Source organism: Dasypus novemcinctus, chromosome 11 (genome assembly GCF_030445035.2).
Source record: "Dasypus novemcinctus isolate mDasNov1 chromosome 11, mDasNov1.1.hap2, whole genome shotgun sequence".
Taxonomy (NCBI): Eukaryota; Metazoa; Chordata; class Mammalia; order Cingulata; family Dasypodidae; genus Dasypus; species Dasypus novemcinctus.
Genome location: NC_080683.1, coordinates 116,257,926 through 116,280,349, shown reverse-complemented (window position 1 = coordinate 116,280,349; position 22,424 = coordinate 116,257,926). Strand labels below are relative to the sequence as shown.

At 38.9% G+C, this 22,424-nt stretch overlaps 1 protein-coding gene across 1 annotated transcript in view; it reads left to right on the top strand.

Moving 5' to 3' along the window:
• Nucleotides 1-22,424, top strand: part of MAP3K5 (mitogen-activated protein kinase kinase kinase 5) — a 209,632-nt gene that overhangs the window by 88,799 nt on the left and 98,409 nt on the right. The window contains exons 5-7 of the mRNA XM_058307543.2: nucleotides 548-716; nucleotides 1,910-2,016; nucleotides 4,191-4,361. Coding sequence (XP_058163526.1) covers nucleotides 548-716; nucleotides 1,910-2,016; nucleotides 4,191-4,361 — 447 coding nt within the window. The remainder of the gene's footprint in view (nucleotides 1-547; nucleotides 717-1,909; nucleotides 2,017-4,190; nucleotides 4,362-22,424) is intronic.

Here is a 22,424-nt window from a genome sequence, read left to right as displayed (position 1 = left end):
GCTTTATAGTAATGGTAGAGCTAAAAATATATACAAATGTACATCTACACAAAGCCAGTACAGACTCGTCATCAGAATGAAGATACAGGGATGGTAGCGTCAGAGCAAGAACTCAGCAAAATTTGCCAAAGTCCTTATTATATTTTATTTAAGAATAGTCATTTGTGTTAGCAAATGATGGTGTTGAGTCAGAAAATAAAGGCTGTATTATGTTTCAGACATTGGCATATCTCATTGGTTTAGAACAATTTCTACTCAAAACATAAAATGAAAAATAAAGTTTTGCCATTTTAAGGGTTAAGTTGCGTTTTTTTGAAAAGTTCATTGACTTGGAGCACCACTACCCTGGAATCTTTCTGAAACAACACTCAGACTTCCTAACTTCCTAATAATGCTAGAGAGATGGTGTGTTCGTTCTATTTTAATGAATGGAAAGCTACTAATGCTGCAAATATCACGGATTCCCCCATAAATTATTGCTTTCTGTTGAAATCCTTTCTAGCTAGAAGCAAATGTTAACACTTTGATATGTGTGCTTTCTTGTCAGCCAATATTTCCGGGAATCTATACTCCATGACATCCGGAAAGCTCGTACTTTGTATACCGGTAAAGAACTGGCAACCGAACTGGCAAGAATTCGGCAGCGAGTCGATAATATCGAAGTCTTGACGGCAGATATTGTTATAAATCTGTTGCTTTCCTACAGAGATATCCAGGTGAGAAGATGCTTCCAGTAAAATCTTTGGCATGTCCAAACATTCATTAGCCAATAAGTGATTCTTGTTCCTACATGTGATTTATTTATCAGCTGGCCCAGCTTTCCTTTCCATAATTTTATGATGAAGGGAAAGGGCTTGTATGAGTTAATCATCAGTGATTGTGAAATCCTCAGTTGGTAATGGCCTGATGTTTTTTCCTCCAAAACAACAAAAAAGAAAGAAAAACCCGCTCACCTAACTGCTGCGGGGACATCCACCTTGTCAACCTGAGGCACAACCCTTGTTCATTTTATGAAGCTTTGCTTTGGGAAATAGCAGTGATTTTTGGAGTGTTCTGAACATACACTCTAATCCTGGAGTGTGTTGCTTGAAGTTGATAGGGCTGGACCTAACTAGCCAGAGCAAGAAACAGGCAGTTGTAAAAATAGCAGCTTTTTAATATATAGCATAAATTGCTTTCTATAGCAATTTTATTATAAGAAGTAGCCACTTTAGCAATATATAATATAAGACACACTGTTATATCATTTTTAATGACATGTCTTAACATTTAAAAATATGGTCAGTAGAATAAAATCCTTTCTGAAGTGGTGATTTGTGCCTAGGTTTCTACAGAAAAATTTAAGTGACTCCTGGTTTCTTCTTGCCAGGCCCAGCCTCTCATGTCCATGTGAAGCTTCCTGTGGGCAGGAGAAGGTCACAGAGGTGACCAGCAGGGCTCCTGGGATCCATTGACCAGAGTAGCTCCAGCTGGGCTTGGGATACTTCTGTTACTACTTAGAACAGAAGTTCATTCGAGGCAACACAAAGTGAATCAGTTGCTCCATGTCCTTGACATTGTGGAAACACTTTCCCCTGAAAGCATTTGGTGTAGGCCACTGCAGGCAGGTGTCTGACCCCGTGGGGAGAAGTCAACTGCCTGTATTGCTACAGGGGAGCCTTAGCATGCTGGGGTTTGTGTGTGTATGTCAGGTATGTCAACTCTATAATTTTTTAAAATCTGTAATCCCAATCCTTTATAAGAAAACAAAAGTTTCTTCTTTCTTGTTTTATCAGAGTGTTCCATGGATGCTAACTTCTCTTTTTAAGGCCCTTTGCGGATTTCACATAGCTGGTTGTCAAAAGGTGTTTCATTGTCAGCACTTTCTCCTAATGATTTAATTCTCTATTTTTCTCCTCCTGTTTGAAAGGACTATGATTCTATTGTGAAGCTGGTAGAGACTTTAGAGAAACTGCCAACCTTTGATTTGGCCTCCCATCACCATGTGAAATTTCATTATGCATTTGCGCTGAATAGGTAAGAAGAAAATGCTCCCTTCCACGATGCACTAGTGTGTTATTGTTCAACCTGCAGGTGTGCTTTTACAGTAGCCTTGCAGCCACTCTCTATTAGAAGGAAGTATTGCCTATCTGCCTGAATCATTTAAAATTTGAGAAGCATGCCTTCTGATTTCTTCCTCATTTTTTGTGTCAATAAAATGGCCCCTCACTGTTTGTAATATTTAAATTTTTGCAATTCCTTTTCTGTCAAAGCTTGTATTTGCCCTTGATATTTTTTTAGTACTATTTAAATGGTGTGATCATGACGTTATCTTTCAACAAATACACTCAACATCAAAATGTTTTTCACCCGAAAAGCAAGTGAAGTAGAATGAGGGTAGTTGTCCAGGCGAACATGTCCGTAAGTGGAGAATATTTTCTCCCGGACTGCTGTGAACACACCTAGTGAGCAGCAAAACTCCATTCGCCCCTTTGTGGACTGCTAGCCCCGAATCCGCTAGGAACGCGGCTGCCTCCGGGCCTCCCCTCTGAATCACGTCGGCCTCATCGGCCTCAGCGCCACTTCTGGCCTGGGGTCTCGGGGGAGGTCTGGAGCAGGGGACTGCCCAAAGCTCAGAGAGCTGTGCTGCTTTTCTCTTCCCTGGTGGGAGAGTTGGCAGCACAAGTAATGACCACAATGGGCAGAATGATGACAAGAAAGAGGAAGGCACTGGCTAGGTCAGGTAAGGCTCGATGAGCCTTACTTTACAGAGGAAGTTGGAGAAGTTGAATACCTGCTCTTCAGGGGCCAGCGCTGGTCCATCTGATGCTGAAGTCTGTGTTCTCCAGGACCAGGCCCCACAGTATCTATCTGGAGAGAAGAATGCCAGCATGGTATGCAACCAGAGTGTTTCTTTTTCTCCACCCAAACCATTGAACCTGCTGAATTTATCGATAAATGTGTAAGGAATGTGTGCTTTATCTTCCTATTTATTAGCTGGTTCTTTTCTTTAGATGTGAAAGACTTAGATGAAGACTGTTGGAGATGATCTGCTCCAACTGGTTTTTAAGCAAACCATTTGTGAAAGGTGGAGAGGAATGTGTTATATTTAAAAATGAAATGTGAAAGTCCTTGAGAGCCTCTTGTAATTTTCCTTTATCTAATGCTTGGACCCTACGTTTCCCAGAATAGAATATAATGAAATGATAAGCATATTTCTATGAGACGTTATTTGAAACTCAAGGTATTTGGTACAAAGGGTAAAAATGAACTTCATGGACAGAAAGATATAATAGTTGAGAATAGAAATAGTAACTCTTTTATAACAGCTTTATTGAAGTATAATTCACATACCATACAATTCACTGATTTCAAGACAGTGGTTTTTAGTATAGTCATAGTTATGTGACTGTCAACAGAATTAGCTTTAGAATATTTTCTTCACCCCCTAAAAAACCCCATTTCCTCCAACCTTTCTTCCCTTCCCCAGCACTAGGCAACCAGTGATCCACTTTGTGCCTTTATAGATTTGGCTCTTCTAGACATCTCATACAAATGGAATCATCCAATATGTGGTCTTCTGTTACTTGTTTCTTTTACCTAGCGTAATGTTTTTAAGGTTCAAGAAATAACTCTTAATAACATTTTGATCTGATTTGAGATTGGTCTGCACATACTTGCCATTTAGAAATGTCCCATTTAAAGTAGCTTCCTTCGATAAACAGTTGGTCACATTGACAAATTAGGCAATTGTTTGGCTAAACTTGGCTTGTTGGTATTGTCCGTGAATTCGTTTGCTCAGTGTTTTGGAAAAAAGTCATTGAAGTCAACGGTCAGGATTTTGTCCCTGTTTAGACTAGTCAGTTGTGCTCCTCTCAGGGCCACGGTATGTGCCTATGCCAACTCCACCACCTTGAACCTTGCCTATGCTGCAAGGGAACTGGGAGGACTGTGGATAGATGAGTAAAAATCCATCACTATATCAAAACAGCAACTCAAAGGAGACCCTCATTAGATGTGGTAGACAAGCAAAAGGACCAAAAATCAGCTTAGCCTAGAGGTTTACAGAGACTCTCCAAATCTGATTATTATTTTCTTCCTGCCAAACTTACTAATGTTACTCAATGTATAAAATAAAGTTTTAAGACAATGGCTGGCCTGTTGTTTCTGTAATTTGTACTGAAACGAAGATATCTTCTCCCTTTATTTAGGAGAAATCTCCCTGGAGATAGAGCAAAAGCTCTTGATGTTATGATTCCCCTGGTGCAAAGTGAAGGACAAGTTGCTTCAGATATGTACTGCTTAGTGGGGCGAATCTACAAAGATATGTTTTTGGACTCTAATTTCACAGACACTGAAAGTAGAGACCATGGAGCCTCTTGGTAAGCATATAAGAACTGTGCAAGATAATTCCTCAATAAATTAATGCTCTAAAACATTTCGCGAATGAGAGTATTAAAATAGTATTATCAGGGAAACGGACTTTGGCCCAGTGGTTAGGGCGTCCGTCTACCATATGGGAGGTCCGCGGTTCAAACCCCGGGCCTCCTTGACCCGTGTGGAGCTGGCCCATGCGCAGTGCTGATGCGCGCAAGGAGTGCCCTGCTACACAGGGTGTCCCCCGCGTGGGGGAGCCCCACGCGCAAGGAGTGCACCCGTAAGGAGAGCTGCCCAGCGTGAAAAGAAAGTGCAGCCTGCCCAGGAATGGCGCCGCCCACACTTCCTGTGCCGCTGACGACAACAGAAGCGGACAAAGAAACAAGATGCAGCAAATAGACACCAAGAACAGACAACCGGGGAGGGGGGGGAAATTAAATAAATAAATAAATCTTTAAAAAAAAAAAAAAAAAAAATAAAATAGTATTATCATTCTCTAGAGTGTGTTACGAACTAAGGCGATTTTTATAGCTTTAGTAAATAATTCTGATGAAATTCATTTAATATGGGGGAGTAAATTGAACGAAAAGTTTATTTAATAAAATACAATTTTTAAAAAGATATTTGAAACGTGTGATATAATAACAAAAACAATAATAAAATTTAAATTTGTGGATAAATTTATAATGCTTATAGAAAGACCTTAGAGAACAGCTGATGAATGGAAAAATATACCAAGTTTGTGGATGAGAAGATTTGGTATTTTAAAGATGTTAATTCACCCCAGAAGGACTTTTCATATAATTTGACAAAGTGATCTAAAATTTATTTGAAAGAATATAGGGCCATGAATAGGCAAAGCAGTTTTGGAAGAACAACCAGGGGTTCTTGGTCTACCAGATAACAAGACTTATTGTAAAGCTGCAGTAATTAAGATATTGCAGTATGGGCATAGATAAGGCATTGGAGCAGAAGAGAGAGGCCAAAACAGCCTGACATATAGGAGAGATGAGATTTATGACAGGGAGAGCCTCATGAACCAGAGGGGAAAGGATGGACTCTCCAGTAAAGGTATTGATAAAATTTGATTATGTGCCTAGAAAAATAGCCTTGCATTTCTGCTTCACACCATGCATTAAAGAAAAAAAAAAAAATCCATGTGAACTAGAGACCCAAATATGAAAAAATATTTTTAGAATAAAATATACCAGTTCTATTTATGACCTAAAGAGAGTAAAGGATTTCTTTTCTAATTTCTTTTTTATTTTTAAAATTTATTTCTCTCCCCTTCCCCCACCCCCCGTTGTCTGCTCTCTTGTGTCCTTTCGCTGTGTGTGTTCTTCTGTGTCTGCTTGCATTCTCAGTGGCACCAGGAATCTGTGTTTCTTTTTGTTGCATCATCTTGCTGCGTCAGCTCTCCCTGTGTACGGCGCCACTCCTGGGCGGGCTGCACTTTTTTCACACAGGGTGGCTCTCCTTGCAGGACACATTCCTTGTGCGAGGGGCTCCCTGATGCAGGGGACACCCCTGTGTGGCATGCCACTCCTTGCACTCGGGAGCATTGCGTGTGGGCCAGCTCACCACATGGGCCAGGAGGCCCTATGTTTGAACCCTGGACCTCTTTTGTGGTAGGTGGATGCTCTATCAGTTGAGCCACATCTACTTTCCAGCAAAGGATTTCTTAAACAAGGCTTAAAAATAGCATTAACTTGACTGCAATAAAGTTTACTTCTGGGGGAATGGATGTAGCTCAACTGGTGCAGCGCCTGCTTCCCTTGTACAAGGTCCCAGGTTTGATCCCCAGTACTTCCTAAAACAAAACAAACAAATGAAAAAACCAACTCTCATTGGGGAGCAGATGTAGCTCAGTGGTTAAGCACCTGCCTTCCCATGTACTAGGTCCTGAGTACAATCCCCTGTACCTCCTAAAATTTTTTTTTTAAATTCTGCTTATCAAGCTTCTAACTTTTGGAAATGGCAGAGCTACTTCTATAGTACTAAACCTCCTGCCAATAGCAATACTAAACTTTGGAAACCCCTCCTCCCTCCCAAAAAAGTACAAAGGCACCTAAGAGTGCCTAAAAGAGATTAAAACCTGGAGAGATTTTGACCCTTTGATGAAGGGTACCCCATTGGAAAATATCCACATTTAAATGGTTTTTCCCTTGGAAATACTGCCTGGTCTCCAGGGTACAGGAAAGTCAGAACTCAAGCAGAAAATCACGTTCTTTTTTTGAATTAACAGCTTTATTTCAAATTCACAAAAATAAAAGAACAGAAAGGCAGCTCAACAAGTTATGGAAACATTACTCCTAAAAAGTTCTTTTTCAGACACTTTTATCACATCTAATTCCAAATGTTAACTCAGTTGTTCCTCTAGTTTACAGAAAGATACACAGATGAACACAGATTAGTTAAATGACAGAGTCAAGTTCTCCTTATGAATGGAAAAAAATTAAGAGAAAAATTGCATAATCTTTTATATCTCACAAAACCAAACCCTATATTCTTTTTTTACCTTTAGAATTAATACAGTACCAATTCTGCTTTTGCAACAAAAACTTTACAATGTTGTTTTTAACTATAGTCTCTAAATTGAATTAGTTATATTTTCCCCATGTATCCCCACATTCTTAACATCCTGTAGTAGAACATTCCTGTATTTATATTATTAACCACAATCCTCATCTACTTCCCAAAGCATTGTTATACATTCTCAATATTATCCTCAACTAATCCTAACATTAATCTTCCTATCCTACTCCTTTCAGCCACAATCATATCCATAGTGTTTGTTACATTCATTTTACTGTGCTACCATCAAGCCATTACCACATGCTTACATTTGACATTATTAAACGTTCTACCTATGTCCAGCCTCATCTCCCCTTCTCGTCCCACATTTCATCTCCCACCAACTTATACTTCATAGTCCAACTCCCTAAGTCTACTCATTTTATTTAGTTCATGTCAGTGAGACCATACAATGTTAATCCTTTTGTGTCTAGCTTATTTCATTCAACAAAATATCTTCAAGTTTCCTCCATGTTGTTGTGTGCTTCTGCAATTGATTTCTTCTTACAACGGAGTAATCCATCGTAAGACTATATCACATCTTGTTAATCCATTCATTGATTAGAAAATCACATTCTGTTTGCCCTGATGGATCAGAAGATGGAGTTTAAGGCTACCAGGGTGGCTAAAAATTGAGTGGGATATCCCCTAAGTAAAGGAACCACGGAGGGAGGAGCCCCCAAAATCTGCATAAAAATTTCCCTCCTGTTCTTGGCTGATTCCTGAAGTGTGTATGTGTGGGGTGAAACTCCAAGGAGCCCAGGGAAGGCTAAAATAGTTAATGGAGGGTTCTACAATTGACAATACTGGGCAGTCAGAGTTTGGAGTTTGAACCTCATCAAGTTAGAGGAACTTTATAAAAAAATCTGAGCTTTCCACTGAAATTCCAAAAGGGCCAAACCTTAGGAATAAAAACTATATCCCAGGACAAAGGGAGTGAGATAGAACTGAGAGCCGAAACAAAGCAGTGCCACCCTAATAAAACCTAAAACCAAACATCCACAAGATCAAGGCAAACCACCAATAAATTATTTGCCTACTAGAACAAAACACAACAGAATCCAAAATCTAGTAGAGCATCAAAAATTTCTAGAAAAGTTTATTGAAGAAATAGGAAGGTGTAATTCATAGTCAAGAGGAAAAAAAAATCAGTTTATAGCAATAGGCCCACAGATAACACAGAATTTGGAATTATCGGACAAGGGCATTAAAGTAATAATGATAAATGTGTTGAAGAATTTGCTGGAAAAGATGTATGTAATGGGTGAAGATATGAGGAATTGTAAGAGAAATAAGCATAAAATTGCTGAAAAACAAAAATAAAATGCCGTAAATGTTGCCTAAGGAAAAAAATAATCCATTACCTACAGGGGGAAAAATAGGTGCTGACTTCTCATCAGAAAGACACTAAAAAGACAATGCTATGGCATCTTTAAAGTACAGATCTACTCCTAGTTATATAGCCTAGAGAAACTCTTGAAGACATACAGTCACTTCATTAATGTTCATAATTGCTGTAAGTATCAAGATAAATTTATGAAAAAGGTGAGCAAAATAAGCTAGTGACTGAAGGATACATAGAGTATGGTATCCTTTATATAACATTTAAAAACAATCATGCAGTTATAGGAAAAATATGGATGCATGATGGAAGCAATCAATTCCAAATTCAGTGTAATGGTTACCCGCGGGAAGGATAGAGCAGAAGAACTCATGGAGTGAGTCACCTGCAGCTTCAAGTATATTTTAAACACTTTATGTTGTAAGCTGAGTGGTAGATACGTTGGGTTATTGCTTATCTTATCCTCTTATATTTTTTAGTATTCCTAGAATATTCCCTGATAAAAAGATACTAAGGGAAGTTGACTTTGAAATTCAAGAGTCTTGAATGATAACCATAAAAATTTTAAAGATGTAAACTAGTAGTCGTAACTATTAGCCATAAATCTTATGCCATTTTTAGTAAATCATATCATTTTAGTAAATCTGTTTTAGTAACAGTTTTTAGTAAATCTTTAATAAATCGTATGTGATTTTAGCAGTTTAAAAGCGAACTGATGGAACATAATGGATTATAACCAAGGAGAAGAACTTGGGAACAGTGATTTCCTAGATTCTTCATGGGAGATTTTTTATTTTACCCTAAATTCATACTGCAATGCAGAGTTTTACAGTTTCCTTCACCAATTTTTTTCTGCTGTTACAAAAGAGATTTATACTCAGGAAAGTTCTTAATAGTAGGAGAATTAGAATGCGATATTTGGAAAGCACATGCCTTGTGGAAATGCTTTACTTTGGCAGCGATACTTAACTGCACAGGGAATTCTGCAAAGCCTGGTTTGCATGGCCAATGAATTCAAATAACAGCTGTTAAATAAGGTTAGTGTGCTTCGTGCACAGGAATAAAATAGAAGCTTTTCCCCACTTGAAAACAAATTAATTTACCCTACTTTGAGATTTCAAGGTCATGTGGCGTTCAGTTAAAGATCAGAGTATTTTCAAATGCCTTTGTGTTTGCACTTTCTATACTTGCAGGTTCTGGCTCCTCTTTCTTAGCTCCCATTTTAGCCTAGGAACATTAACCATCTCTCGAAAGAGCTTTGTGTTCAAGGTGTTCAGGTCAAGTTGAAGATGTCTGAGTTTTTGCGGTTTAATTTTAAGCTGTTCACCCATATTCCATTAAGAACTGGGAAGGCTGTTCAAGTCTGAAGCCTTCTAATGGGAGCCTCCTGTTTTAACATGGACGTTTTTCAGCCTTCAAGTGTTCAAGGTCCTCTGTATTTCCTGTTGTTTTGGTCCAGCTTTGACAGTAGTGCAAAGACACACTCGTTTGTGCTGGCATCTCCCTCGCCTCCCTTTCTCTTAGCACCGAGAAGAAAAGTAGCCCTCGTGCTGCTATGGTGGAAGGTGGCTCTTAGGTAACTGGGCCGCAGGCCACATGCCCCCAGCATCACAGTGCCTTCCCTGGGCCATGGTTCCAAAGAGACATAACCCTCCGTGTCCCCACTTGCCTCATGCAGGGACAAGGATTGGGCTGGTGGTGGACCGTAGTCAGGCTTCAGGCTTCCGGGTGACTTTCTATGGCTGGAATACTATTTTGTTTGCTTCGTAAGCAGCTCTCAACTGTCCATGGCAAGTTTAAGGCCAAAGGCTTAAACTCAACAGAACAAGGGCTCCAAACATTTGTGATCAGAATGGATCACAGATCCTGTTTTTTACCACCCTCCCCTCCGCCTTTGAACATCTTTAATACATTAAATGTCTCTTCCTCGTAATAGAGGGAGAACGTTTCACTGCCTCTGAGCAGAACATATGGCACAAGTACTGCTTCCGTGGTGCCCTTTTACGGCTTAGGGAGACCCAATCTAATGAGAGCTTTCCTTGGGGGTTCAAAAAATCAAATAACCGAAAATAAGAAAAAAAGTTTTATGGTTTAGATTTTTTAAGTTAGGACAACTCTATGTTCTTAGAACAATCTTTTGTTGTTGAGTGTTCTCTGGGTGAATGGTTTGGATGACTCCATCCTGCTGGCTTCAGTTAAAAGAGAGTAGTTCTGTACCATTTGATGCTTTTCATGCTCATTTCCTTAGCTCATTATTTCATTGAAGCTCTTGGGAATGGTTGAAATAATGCTTTCTTTTCTATATTTGAATTTCTATAGGTTTAAATTAAGATATGAAAAAATTCTTTTTTTCATCTTTAGGGAATTGAACTGCTTTTAGCTTTAAGTTTATTAAAAGTTGTACATCCTTTTATCGCGGCTGTTCAGTGTAAAGTTTTAAACAAGTTGGGAAGACAGCAGTGGTGCCTGTCAGACATGCTGGGTGGAGGACATTTGGGGTGGCTGTAGGAAAAACAGCAAGAGGAGACAAGGGGAGGGTGGGCAGCAGGGAGGCTACCCAGGGGCAAAGTATGTGACATTGTGACCTAAGAGCCTGGACTTCTAATCTGAAAAAAAGGCCACCAAGTTTCTGCAGTGACAGATGTAAAACTGGACGTGTTCCAAGCAAATATTGTGGACAAATCACCATGGAGTACTTGGAGGGCCATGGAAAGTTCTAGTTGCCAAGATTATCTCCACAATTTATTTTTCATTCTAATCTAAAAAGAAATAACCATGAAATCGTTATGCTGAGTTCATGTCCCACGTGACTAATTCAGAACATTTTGTTATATGCAGTATTTGTTCACATAGATAGAAAGAATAATCAGACCCTTAAACTTCAGAGTTCACCTAAGGTTGCTTTTTTTTTCTAATATGTTATTAACTATTTGAGGCTCACAAGGCTCAAGGAGGCAAGGCTCACATTTCCCTTTTTCCAGCTGAAAAATTGAAACTCAAAGAACTTAAGTGAATTCTTGATGTCCTATAATTAATAAAATTTCAAACCTAATTTTATTTTCAGATCTAACGATCTTTTTACTACATCTCAGACTTTCTCACAATTTCCAGGGATAGACATTTCCAGAAATGTCTGTATGATGGAGCTGAAAGGACATGGATGTGGGGAAACCGTGGAATTCATTGTTGACTCAATATTTGGGAATGGTAGGACCTTAGGCCGATTATTTAACCTTTAGGAAATTCAGATTCCTTATTTACAAAATAGAAAATATCCACCTCGAAGTCCTTGGCTTCCTATAAGTAGTAAAGCACTTTCCTCCCCTGGGCATAAGCAGTAAGAAAATGTATCTCGCAAACCACGAAGCGCAGGTGTAGAGCTGGCTTTAGCATCGCTTGGGTCAGCAGCTTGAGAGTGAACTTCAGTTGCCGGCTGCTTTCCTGGGCTTGCCAGGGCCTTGGCCATTCCTGGTATCAGTCCATTTGGCTGCACCAAAGTCTTAAGGGAAAAGGAGGCCATCTTTTTCTGTATCTCTTTCTTAAGATGGAGAAAACACTCGCATAAAGGCTCTCGCTAGACTTTCCTTACACTTCTGTATGTTGCTAGTGTTTTGTCATCAGCCCAGTGATTTGCACATTGCTAGCAAAGAGGATGGGATTATTGCATCTGGTTTAAATGAAATGCCTTGGGAAGATGGAAACTCTGTTGTGGAGATTAAATGAGGCTCTATATGTTAAAGTTCAGGTGCTTAATGTTAAAATCTTATTGTGTAATATGTAAAAGCAGCTTTTATTTCTTTACTTATGTGCTAACATAACCAAGTTCAAAATGGACATTAATTAGATTAAATCTCTCTTTTCTGAGCATATTCCTAAGAATTGTTATTCTCTGCTTTCTGCATGTAGCAAAACATTTTAGCTGATGCTGGAAAAGGCACAGAGTCTGTATGCCTGTTCCCAAGCCTTGTTCGCATTTCAGGTATCAGGGCAATCGTGGGGACTCCTGGGAAAGTCAGGGCTCATCTGAAATCCCGTTTGTTTTGGAGGAGAGGGGATTCTCATTTTTGAGGGGAGATATGAAGTCATTTTCAGAACTTCGAGAGAAAATTTGGTGCCTGAAATGTATCAGCATAATCTTGTCTCTCCTGTTGTGATGCCAGAAAAATCCATCACTAGGAAATTAAAAGCATTAAGTTTGTTTTGGGCATATTAATGTGTTCACTTTTCCATAGTAACTTGGGAGAAAACAGAGAGCCTAGTCTTATCAACTAGTTTTCTTTTACGTCAGTAACAGTGCAATTCAAACAGTAATGTGTGCCTAATAAAGATGCGGGTTTTACATTATTAATGCAGTGGCTTTACTTTGGAAAAGTCGTGTAACAAACCAATCAACATACAAACAAAGACCAGCGTCTGTTTTCCTTTTGCTAGGTTACTCCTTTTCCCTTTTGTTGGCATCGAGATACCTGTCTCAGGGCTCTCTCCATTTCCTCCACCCTCCTTCAGCTATCATCGCATTGACCTCATTTGGTTTAGACCTTTATTGTATCTGCTATGTGAGTTTCCAATTTTCAGGTGATTTTATTTATAGAAGTCAGAGCGTAAAGAGTTCTCAGTAACTCAGCATGACACCCAGCCCAGTGGTGCCAGATGCTGGTGCCTCTTGAGGGACTACCAGGCCATGATGACCTGGGCTCTTGGGCAAAACACAGTGTGCCCACAACTGCTTTGTCAGCAGGTGCCTTGGGAACGTGAGCTCATGCTTTGGTCTTGATTTATGACTGCATTGGTGGATGATAGACTGGATAAAGCTTTGGTATGGCATGACCAAATCAAGGTCCAAGAATGATGATATTTAATATGTCGCCATAGACGTAGTAGGTTTCCTAATTATGGCTAATAAAACAGAGCACCTGAGGAGCGCAACTAAGGCTTGCTTTATGTAATCAAGTTATCAGAGGAGCGAGTGAGTGAACTAGATGTTCATCAGGCATTATGATGAAAAGGAAGGAGAATATGGGAGAATAGGTGATTTTACTCAGTAAACCAAAACAATAGCTCCAAACATGGCTAAGCATCAGAACCAACTGGGGAGCTTTTTAGCAATGTGAATTTCTTTGTCCCGGCTGATTCAACTTGAGTGGCTCCATTGCATTGAAAAGATTAACCATAATTAATCGACTCTTTCCCTTTTATTAAATGTTTGGGTTTTCCCCATATTTTGTTCTCACTGCCTCCGGAGTCTTTACTGTTTTTCATATCCTCAAAGATCAGTCCAGTCCCTACCCCTGTCCTGCCTCCCCTTCAGAAATCCACATAGTGGGTCTCTGCCTTCTTAGAATGTGGGTTGTGAATTAGATCATCTTGGAAGGATAAATGTAGGTGGGTCATAAGCATAAGAAAACGTCATCCTCAGAATATCCTCTGTCAAATAAGTGCAAATTTAAATCTTGAGATATGTATTTTTAAAAATTATCATTTGGCGAAGATGAAAAGAGATGAGAATGTTCTATTTTGGCTTGAGTGCAATGAAAAAAGCCACTCTCTAATGCTGTTCTTGGGAATGTAAATTCAGAAGACCTTTTTGGAAAGCTAATTCAGCTCTTTGATCCAGTTTTGCCATTTGGAAACTATCCTAAAGAAAGGGCAGACATGGAAACAAAGACCTATTTATAAGGATGTTCACTACATTGAATTTTATGGTAACGGATAATTGAAAGAAACCTGAATGTCTAATAATAGAGAAATTATTAAACAAAGGATGGCATCCCCATCTGATGGACTATCATTACTTAAAATTGTGATTTTGAAAAATGCTTAAATCATGATATCATGATATCATGTGAAATTTAAAAAAACATAATAAAAATAGCTTGAGTCTCCTTTTTTGGCAAAACAAAACAAAACAAAACATGTAGTTAAAGATTGGAAGAAGATAGAGTTTTCTTCCTGAGTTTTTTAATTATAATGAACAACATATACAAATAAATAGTTAGAATTTGAAAGAGGGTTTTCTTGTCTCCAGATCAAATCAGGAGGGTAATTTGAGACTCCTTTTCTTCTCTTGCAGTCCTGCTTTGCCTCTGAGCTATTTTATGAGTGATAATTTCAGCAATACTCCTAGAGATTTGGGAAGCGCCATGACATTTTAATTTAATTACTGTGTGTCTCATAGAAAGAATCACAGCTCTTATGTCACAAAAGGAAAAATTAGAAGGGACTTGAGCTCAGTTTCTTCTTTGATGGAAAGTAGGTACCTTTTAGTGAGAAATAACCAATTCAACAATATTTCTTTCATTCTTGATTTTCATTGAACATGTCGGTGCAGATGCAGAAAAGTGAACAAAGCCTTCATGAAGACCCTTTCACTTTATCGTCAAGGACTTACTGCTTTTGAAGTTAGTTCCCAATCAGTTGACAAATGCAATGCTAGCTGGAAGGCAGTCCTTGGATAAAATTCTATTGCTTTGAAAGTTTGAATTTGAAGTTTGTGTCTTTTAATGAATTGAAGACTGCAAATTACTTAGCCCACTTCAACAAAGAGGTAGTACTAAAATAGAAAAAAAAAAAACAACAGCAATGGAAATAACTTCATAACCATACTTAAATATAGCCACTAGAATTCTCAAGACATGAACGTGTAGTTCTTCCTTTAGAATTGTTTCGTTCATGAAGTCTTCTTTGATCTACCTTCGCTTGATCTAATCATTTTATTCCTCTATCTTTATAGTTTTGCAAGTATCATTCTTTAGTCTTAGGCAGATCAGAATCTGTTTTATGAAAAACACCGTTCTTTGCTAGAATATATCAATACCTGTTTCTATTGTATATAGTATGCAAACTTTATCATTAAATTCTATTTCTTTCTGCTTTTATCTCTCATTTTGATTTTTTTGTGTTTCACTCAAAAAAATATATAATAAAGTAATGAAAAACACCAAAAACCATTTTAATATACATCACAGGGTAAGCAGTGTGACGTAGAGACGAGGACTCAGACTTTAAAAGCCTCCAGAACTAGGTCATATTCCAGCTTGGCCACTACTAAGCTACATGACAATATTTCCGTGCTTCAGATTCCCTGTCAGTCAACTCGAGAGAACTCCCTTAACCTAAAGAGTTTTTGGAATTCCGAATGTTATGCCTGGAACAATATCTTGTGTCTAGTAGGTGCGCGGTAATTGGAGGCAGCTACTTTGATTGTTTCTTGGTATTTATTTGGTGTTAATCACAGCTTCCTTCAGTGGAGAATATCATCTGCTTTGTCTGTGTATTTTAATATTATTAAAAATATTCACTGCCCTCCACATTGAAAGATTATATATTCCCACCCCATGACATCAAGCTTGGTTATGTATCTTGCTTGATGTGGGTTCTGAATGGAAGCTTTTGGAACATTTTTGTGGTTGTGCCATGTACGCTTACCTCTTGACCATTTCTCAGATAAGGCTGCTCCTTCAGGCTCAATCCCACAGAGAAAGCATCATGGAGTAGAGATGAGCCAGCCGACACAGAATCAGGGCACGAACAGGAGTTGTAGGCCACTGGAACTGGAGAGTTTGTTATGCGGCAAAACTAACCCTAAGCTGACTGATAAATCATTTTTACCTAAAACAGATCAATAATAGTTTTATTACTTTAACATCTATATATATTTATATAAAGTTAGAATCTAAAAATGCAATGAAATGATAAAATATCAAGGGAAATTAGGAACAAGGAGATAGAGGATATAAATATAGCAAAAAAATAGGGATCAACATGGTTGCCATGACTGAGCTTCAAGACATTGGGTGGGTGGCTTCATAATAGAATGAAAAAAAGAAAAGCATCATGTATCACTTCATCACATATCACTTCATCAGAGGAAACTGAACTCTCCTTAGCAATAAATTAAAGGGATTTCTCTCATGAGACCCAATGTAGGTAGCGGTGAAAGATATAAAAACAATGTATTCAATATGTTTTTTAAAAAAATAGTGATTTCCAATAACAGTAAAATATCATGCAGTGATGGTCATATGCAATTCACTAATTTAATGTGGTTTAAGGGTATAGCTTTCTGGTCATAAGGTTTTTTACCAAGATCAGGATTTAGACCACTGAAATAAGTGACTGATTATTAGTATCTTCCATTAGCTACTGTCTTCCATTAGGTACTATGTTTACCACTTCTCTCATCCTTGTTCTTGGTAAGAAGTGGGAGCCTCCTTTCTTCTTTGAGCAAGTGTTTTGTAATCACCTGCAATGTGGCAGGTATCCCCATGAATGAGGCCCTGAGATTCAGTGATCAGTGAGATTGGCAGGGATTGTGATAGGTCCTGTATCAGATATAGAACTATTCAGACTCTCCGTTTTTTCTTGTATCATGCTAGTATGTGGTTTTCAAACAATGTTTCCATTTCATGTAGGTTGTCATATTTATTAGCATAAAGTTGTTCAAATAACTTTTTATTTTCATCAGGATCTGTCCTGATGGCCTCTTTTTTTTTTTTTCTTGATAACATAGTAGTAATTTCTCTCTCTCTCTCTCTCTCTCTCGATGAGCAGTCTTATTAGGGGTTTATCAATTTTATTATCTTAGCAAAGAACCAAATTCTGCACTATTGATTTTCTCTATAGCACATTTGCTCTCCATTTTACCTATTTCTGCTCCTTCCTTTATTATATCTCTCCTTTCTGTGGTTAAGTGCTTTCTTCTGGGGATCATTTTCCTTTAACCTAAAAAAGTAGTTTTTATGATTTTTGTAGCATGGATCTGCTAACAATAAATTATCCCAGTTTATGCTTGTCTGAAAATATCTTTTTTTTACCTTGTGTCTTTTCCCCTTACCACTTGAAAGATGTCATCCCATTATCTTCTGTTTTCCATAGTTTGCACTGCAGAATCAACTATCAGTTTTATTGCTCCTTGAAAGTAATGTATCTTTTTTTTGCATGGCTGATTTTAAGATTTTCCTCTGTCTTTGGTTTCAGCATTTAAACTATAATTATTTTATTTTATGCTGCTTGAGGTTTGCTGAGTTTTTTGAATCTTAGATTGGTATTTTTCATCAGTTTTGGAATATTTTTGGCCATTAAAATGTCTTCACATATTTCTTGTTCCATATTCTCTCCTTTTTCTGGAACTACACCAATACATATGTTAGATCGTTTAACTCCATCCCACATGTCTCTTATGTGCTATTGTGTTTTTTTCTCTCTCTGCTTCAGTTTAGATTCTTTCTGTTGACCTGTTTCTGAGTTCATGAAACCTGTCTTCTGCTGTTAAACCCTGTAATGGAAGTCTCATCTTCAGATAGTGTATGTTTTAGTTTTAGGTTACTTTATTACTTTTTAGAGTCCAACTTTGGTAGGATTATCTGCCACCCATTGCATCCATCTTTTTCTCTATTTTCTTTGCCATATGCATAATAATTATTTTAAAGTCCTTGTCTACAAACATCTGAATTATCCGTGGGTCAACTTCTTGTCTGTTTTGGCTCTTGTTTATTGTTCACATTTTCCTGGCTCTTCCCATATCTCATAATTCTTAATTGTATGCCAGACATTTTGTATTTGAGAATTGTTGAGACTAAAGATGATGTTATTTTCTCACAGAAGGCTCTCTGTTTCCTCTCCTAAGCAGGAATTTAGTTGGGTCAGGGTTTCAGCTTTATTTCAGCCATTTGATCTTTGTTTTGTCTCTGCTTCTTGGCTGTGGGCCTCCTGGGCCTTTGATTTTTTTTGGTACTAAGGGCTGGGAATTGAACCCAGGACCTCGTATGTGGGAAGCTGGCACTCAACCACTAAGCCACATCGGCTTCCCTGAGCTGGATTTTTCATTTGTTTTGCTTGTTGTTTGTTTTTGTTTTCTTCAGGAGGCATCAGGAACCAAACCTGGGACCTCCTATGTGGGAGGCAGGTGCTCAACTGCTTGAGCCACATCTGCTCCCCCTCTTGGACTTTTTTTTTTTTTTTTTTTTTTTTTTTAAAGATTTATTTATTTATTTAATTTCCCCCCCTCCCCTGGTTGTCTGTTCTTGGTGTCTATTTGCTGCGTCTTGTTTCTTTGTCCGCTTCCGTTGTCGTCAGCGGCACGGGAAGTGTGGGCGGCGCCATTCCTGGGCAGGCTGCTCTTTCTTTTCACGCTGGGCGGCTTTCCTCACGGGCACACTCCTTGCGCGTGGGGCTCTCACGCGGGGGACACCCTTGCGTGGCACGGCACTCCTTGCGCGCATCAGCACTGCGCATGGCCAGCTCCACACGGGTCAAGGAGGCCCGGGGCTTGAACCGCGGACCTCCCATGTGGTAGACGGATGCCCTAACCACTGGGCCAAAGTCCGTTTCCCTGGACTTTTGATTAAGAGCCTGTTGGTTCTCTGTCTCCTTAGCCCTTAAATACTGTGGGAGATTCATATTGGCCTTCTGGAGTTTTCTGAGTTTACTGCTTTGTACTCCCCATTGTAAAGCACCAAAATTTGATAGATTCCTTAAGGAGGAGACCTGGTGTGTATTTGCTGCAGGCTCCTCCTCTAATGGGTCTTCACGGCTAAGCTCTGCCAGACTTCGAGACTTCTCTCTGCCATCTTAGCCCAGCCCTCCCCACGCACAGCCTCCCCTACCTCCCCACTCAACAGATGTCCTGTGGGGAGAGCTGGCTGCATGTTTGGGGCATGTCCAGGTCTCACTAAGTTATGCCAACCCACGCAGCTGTCAAGAAAACCACTAGTTTCTCTTTTCCCTGGTAGAATTTCAAATAGGTAGGGTTTCTCTGCCAAGGCCAGGGCCAAGCCTACCCTTATGCTCAGAATCAGCAAATGCCACATGGAGGACAACACCAAGTCATCTCATCTTGGAATTTTATTTGCATGATTTTTTTGTTTCCATAAATCTCCAGTGTCTATAAAAATATGCTTTTGAAAATTTTTTTCCCTTAAGTTGTTGTGGGAGTGATGACTTCCAAGTGAACTACTATATCCTATTTGGAAACAAAACTTCCCCTGACCTTGAATATTCTTTTGCAATGTAATTGGCTACATAGTTTCCTAACATTTGGAACACGTTTTATTCCATATTACACTTTATAATATTGTTGGAAATTTTAATTTTTCATCTTGTAATGAATATCTTTATAGCTAAATTTCTGGTTACTTACTTAATGTTTTACCTTAGTATAAATTTGTATATGTGTAGTTGTTGTGTCAAAGGGTATGTGTGGTGATTTTTAAAATTTTATAATTTTAATAGAAATTGACAATTTTTTTTGTTTTTTGTTTTTTTTTAATGTTACAATAAAAAAATATGAGGTCCCCATATATCCCCCAGCCCCTTCACCCCATTCCTCCCATAACAACAATCTCCTCCATCATCATGAGACATTCATTGCACTTGGTGAATACATCTCTGAGCACTGCTGCACCTAATGGTCGATGGTCCACATTATAGTTTACACTCTCCCCCAGTCCACCCAGTGGGCCATGGGAGGACATACAATGTCCAGTAATTGTCCCCACAGTACCACCCAGGACAATTCCAAGTCCTGAAAATGCCCCCACATCACATCTCTTCTTCTCACTACCTACCCTCAGCAGCTACTGTGGCCACTTTCTCCACATCAATGCTACATTTACTTACATTACTAATCATAATAGTTCCAGAATAGAATATCAGTAAGTCCACTCTAATCCACACTTTATTCCTCCAGCCTGTGGGCCCTGGGATGGTGATGTCCACTCCCCCTCTATATTGAGAGGGGCTTAGGTCCCACATGGATGATGGAGGCAATTCTGCTTGCAGTTGTAGGTACTCTTGGCTCCCTGTTGTAGTGGTTGACCTTCTTCACCTCCTGTTAGCTGGCTGGGATAAGTCCAAGAAACCAGAGGGTAGGAGTTGCAAGTCTGTTGAGGCTCAGGGCCTGGCTATCACATGGACAGTCCAGAGATTCATGTCCCCAGAGTATACACTAAACCCCAGTGCGAACCACAGGTCCAGTAAAAGTAACAAGAGAGGCTTGTGAACAAAGATCACATCTGAGTCCAGCTCCATCACACTCAGAAACACAAACTCCAAAGTAGGGCCAACTGACATGGCACTGAACTCCATCTTCCATGACCATAGAACTGTGGGTTGACAAATTTCCACCAAGAAACACTGTACCTATTTAATCTCCAGAAAATGTTAAGCCTTTTTCTCAATACCCAACTTACTGCCATGGAGTGATATGAGCCCTAGAAAAGAATGCATTATTACATACAGAAATATATGTCATTTTCAGTAACAGAAAAAGAGATTAAGGGTATGCAATCCAACTTCTTCTTTTGATTGGTTTGGATACATAGAGGGTAGTCAGTTTTATTTCTTAATTGGTTTGGGCATGTCTCACTTAGTTGCAAAGCTGTGCTTTGTTCTTTGGTTTCAGGAAAAAGGAAAGAAAGTTTTTTGTTGAAAAATGTTGTATGTCTTGATGTAGAACATAAGGCCCTTCCTGGTAGAAAGGAAGGAGTGTAAATTCTTTCTTTTCCTAAACCCTCTTTTTTGGGAGTCCTTACTTGCCTCTGAACACAGTCAGAGATCTTTGATGCTGAAATCTATGGACTTACAAACCATGTCTTTCTTTGATGTGACTAGAGTTCAATATCTGCAGCTGGATACATCCCTTTTCCACTTTAAATGTAGGGAACTCCTGTACTTCTGTTGAGATAAAAATGCTTTTTAATCACCTACAGTGATACAGTTGGAAAGATTTTTAAAAAATTCGCAAGCACATAACTGTAAGAACCAACTAGTGAAGATTAATCCTGACTATATTTGTTTTGTTTTTTTACAGATTTATTTTTCATTTCTTTCTCTCCCCTTCCCCACCCCATTGTCTGCTCTCTTTGTCCATTCACTGTTTGTTCTTCTTTATCCACTTGCATTCGTGTCAGCAGCACTGGGAATATGTGTCTCTTTTTGTTACATCATCTTGTTGTTCCAGTTCTCCATGTGTGCACCACCACTCCTGGGCAGACTGTGTGTTTTTTTGCGCAGGGCAGCTCTCCTTGCGGGGCGCACTCCTTGCGCGTGGGGCTCCCCTATGCAGGGGACACCCCTGCGTGGCATGGCACTCCTTGCGTGCATAGCACTGTGTGTGGGCCAGCTCACCAATGAGTCAGGAGGCCCGGGGTTTGACCCCTGGACCTCCCATATGGTAGGCGGGCACTCTATCAGTTGCACCAAATCCACTTCTCTATATTTGTTTTTTTATTCCATTCAGAGATATTTGTTCTACTTAAAAAGTAAGACTCATAAAAAAGGGAACATGAACCTTAACGTTCCGAAAAATGTACCTCATTATTGAAGTTTAACTTATTTTAAATTATGGAATATTTCAAGTATATGTAAAAGCCAAGAATATAATATAATATACACTAATGGGTTTACACTTTTATGATTCCTATCTTTCTATCTTCACAGTTAAAATTTAAATAGAAATTTTCTTATCTTGAAATTGTAATGCATTTTCATATATATATATATATATATATATAAAACCAAATGGTCATTCATTAGGTAGTTAGTCCTTATAGTTTCTTCAGATTTTTTTGCAATAAAGATTTGAGTTTTTATGGGTTTCACTCAGGCAGTTTCTATTAATTTCTAGGACATTTATTTTAATTTTAGTTTTCTTTATGCTCCCAAATGAAATTATCTTGAAGGACACTGTTGCCTATTTAATGATGTATGTGAAGAAACCCTTAAAATGGAGGCTAGGAAGCATTAGCTTGAAAATATAGTGAAAGTACAAACACTGAAGGCTTTTCAAATATTCAGCTGTTTTCAAAGGTTGATACTCAGTTACATGAATATTTGGAAAAGGGCTCCTGTTCTCTCTGAGCCAGAATTATTATGCACAGGCACAATCCCGGCGTTTCTTCATTTCTTACAACAGGGGTTCTGAGCCTTCTTTGTTCCACCGTCCCCTTTGCCAGTCAGGTGAAAACCACGAACCCCTTCCTAAGCCCACACTATACCGTGTATTATTTAATAAATATATCCCACCCGCACCAACACGTCCCACAGGAATAATGTCTTTTGGAATTTCGTTTCAAGCTGCCTTACTGGGATGGACATTATTTTGTTTATGTTTCACAGTGATGAAACTGATGGCTCGATGTGTCACCTAGATGAT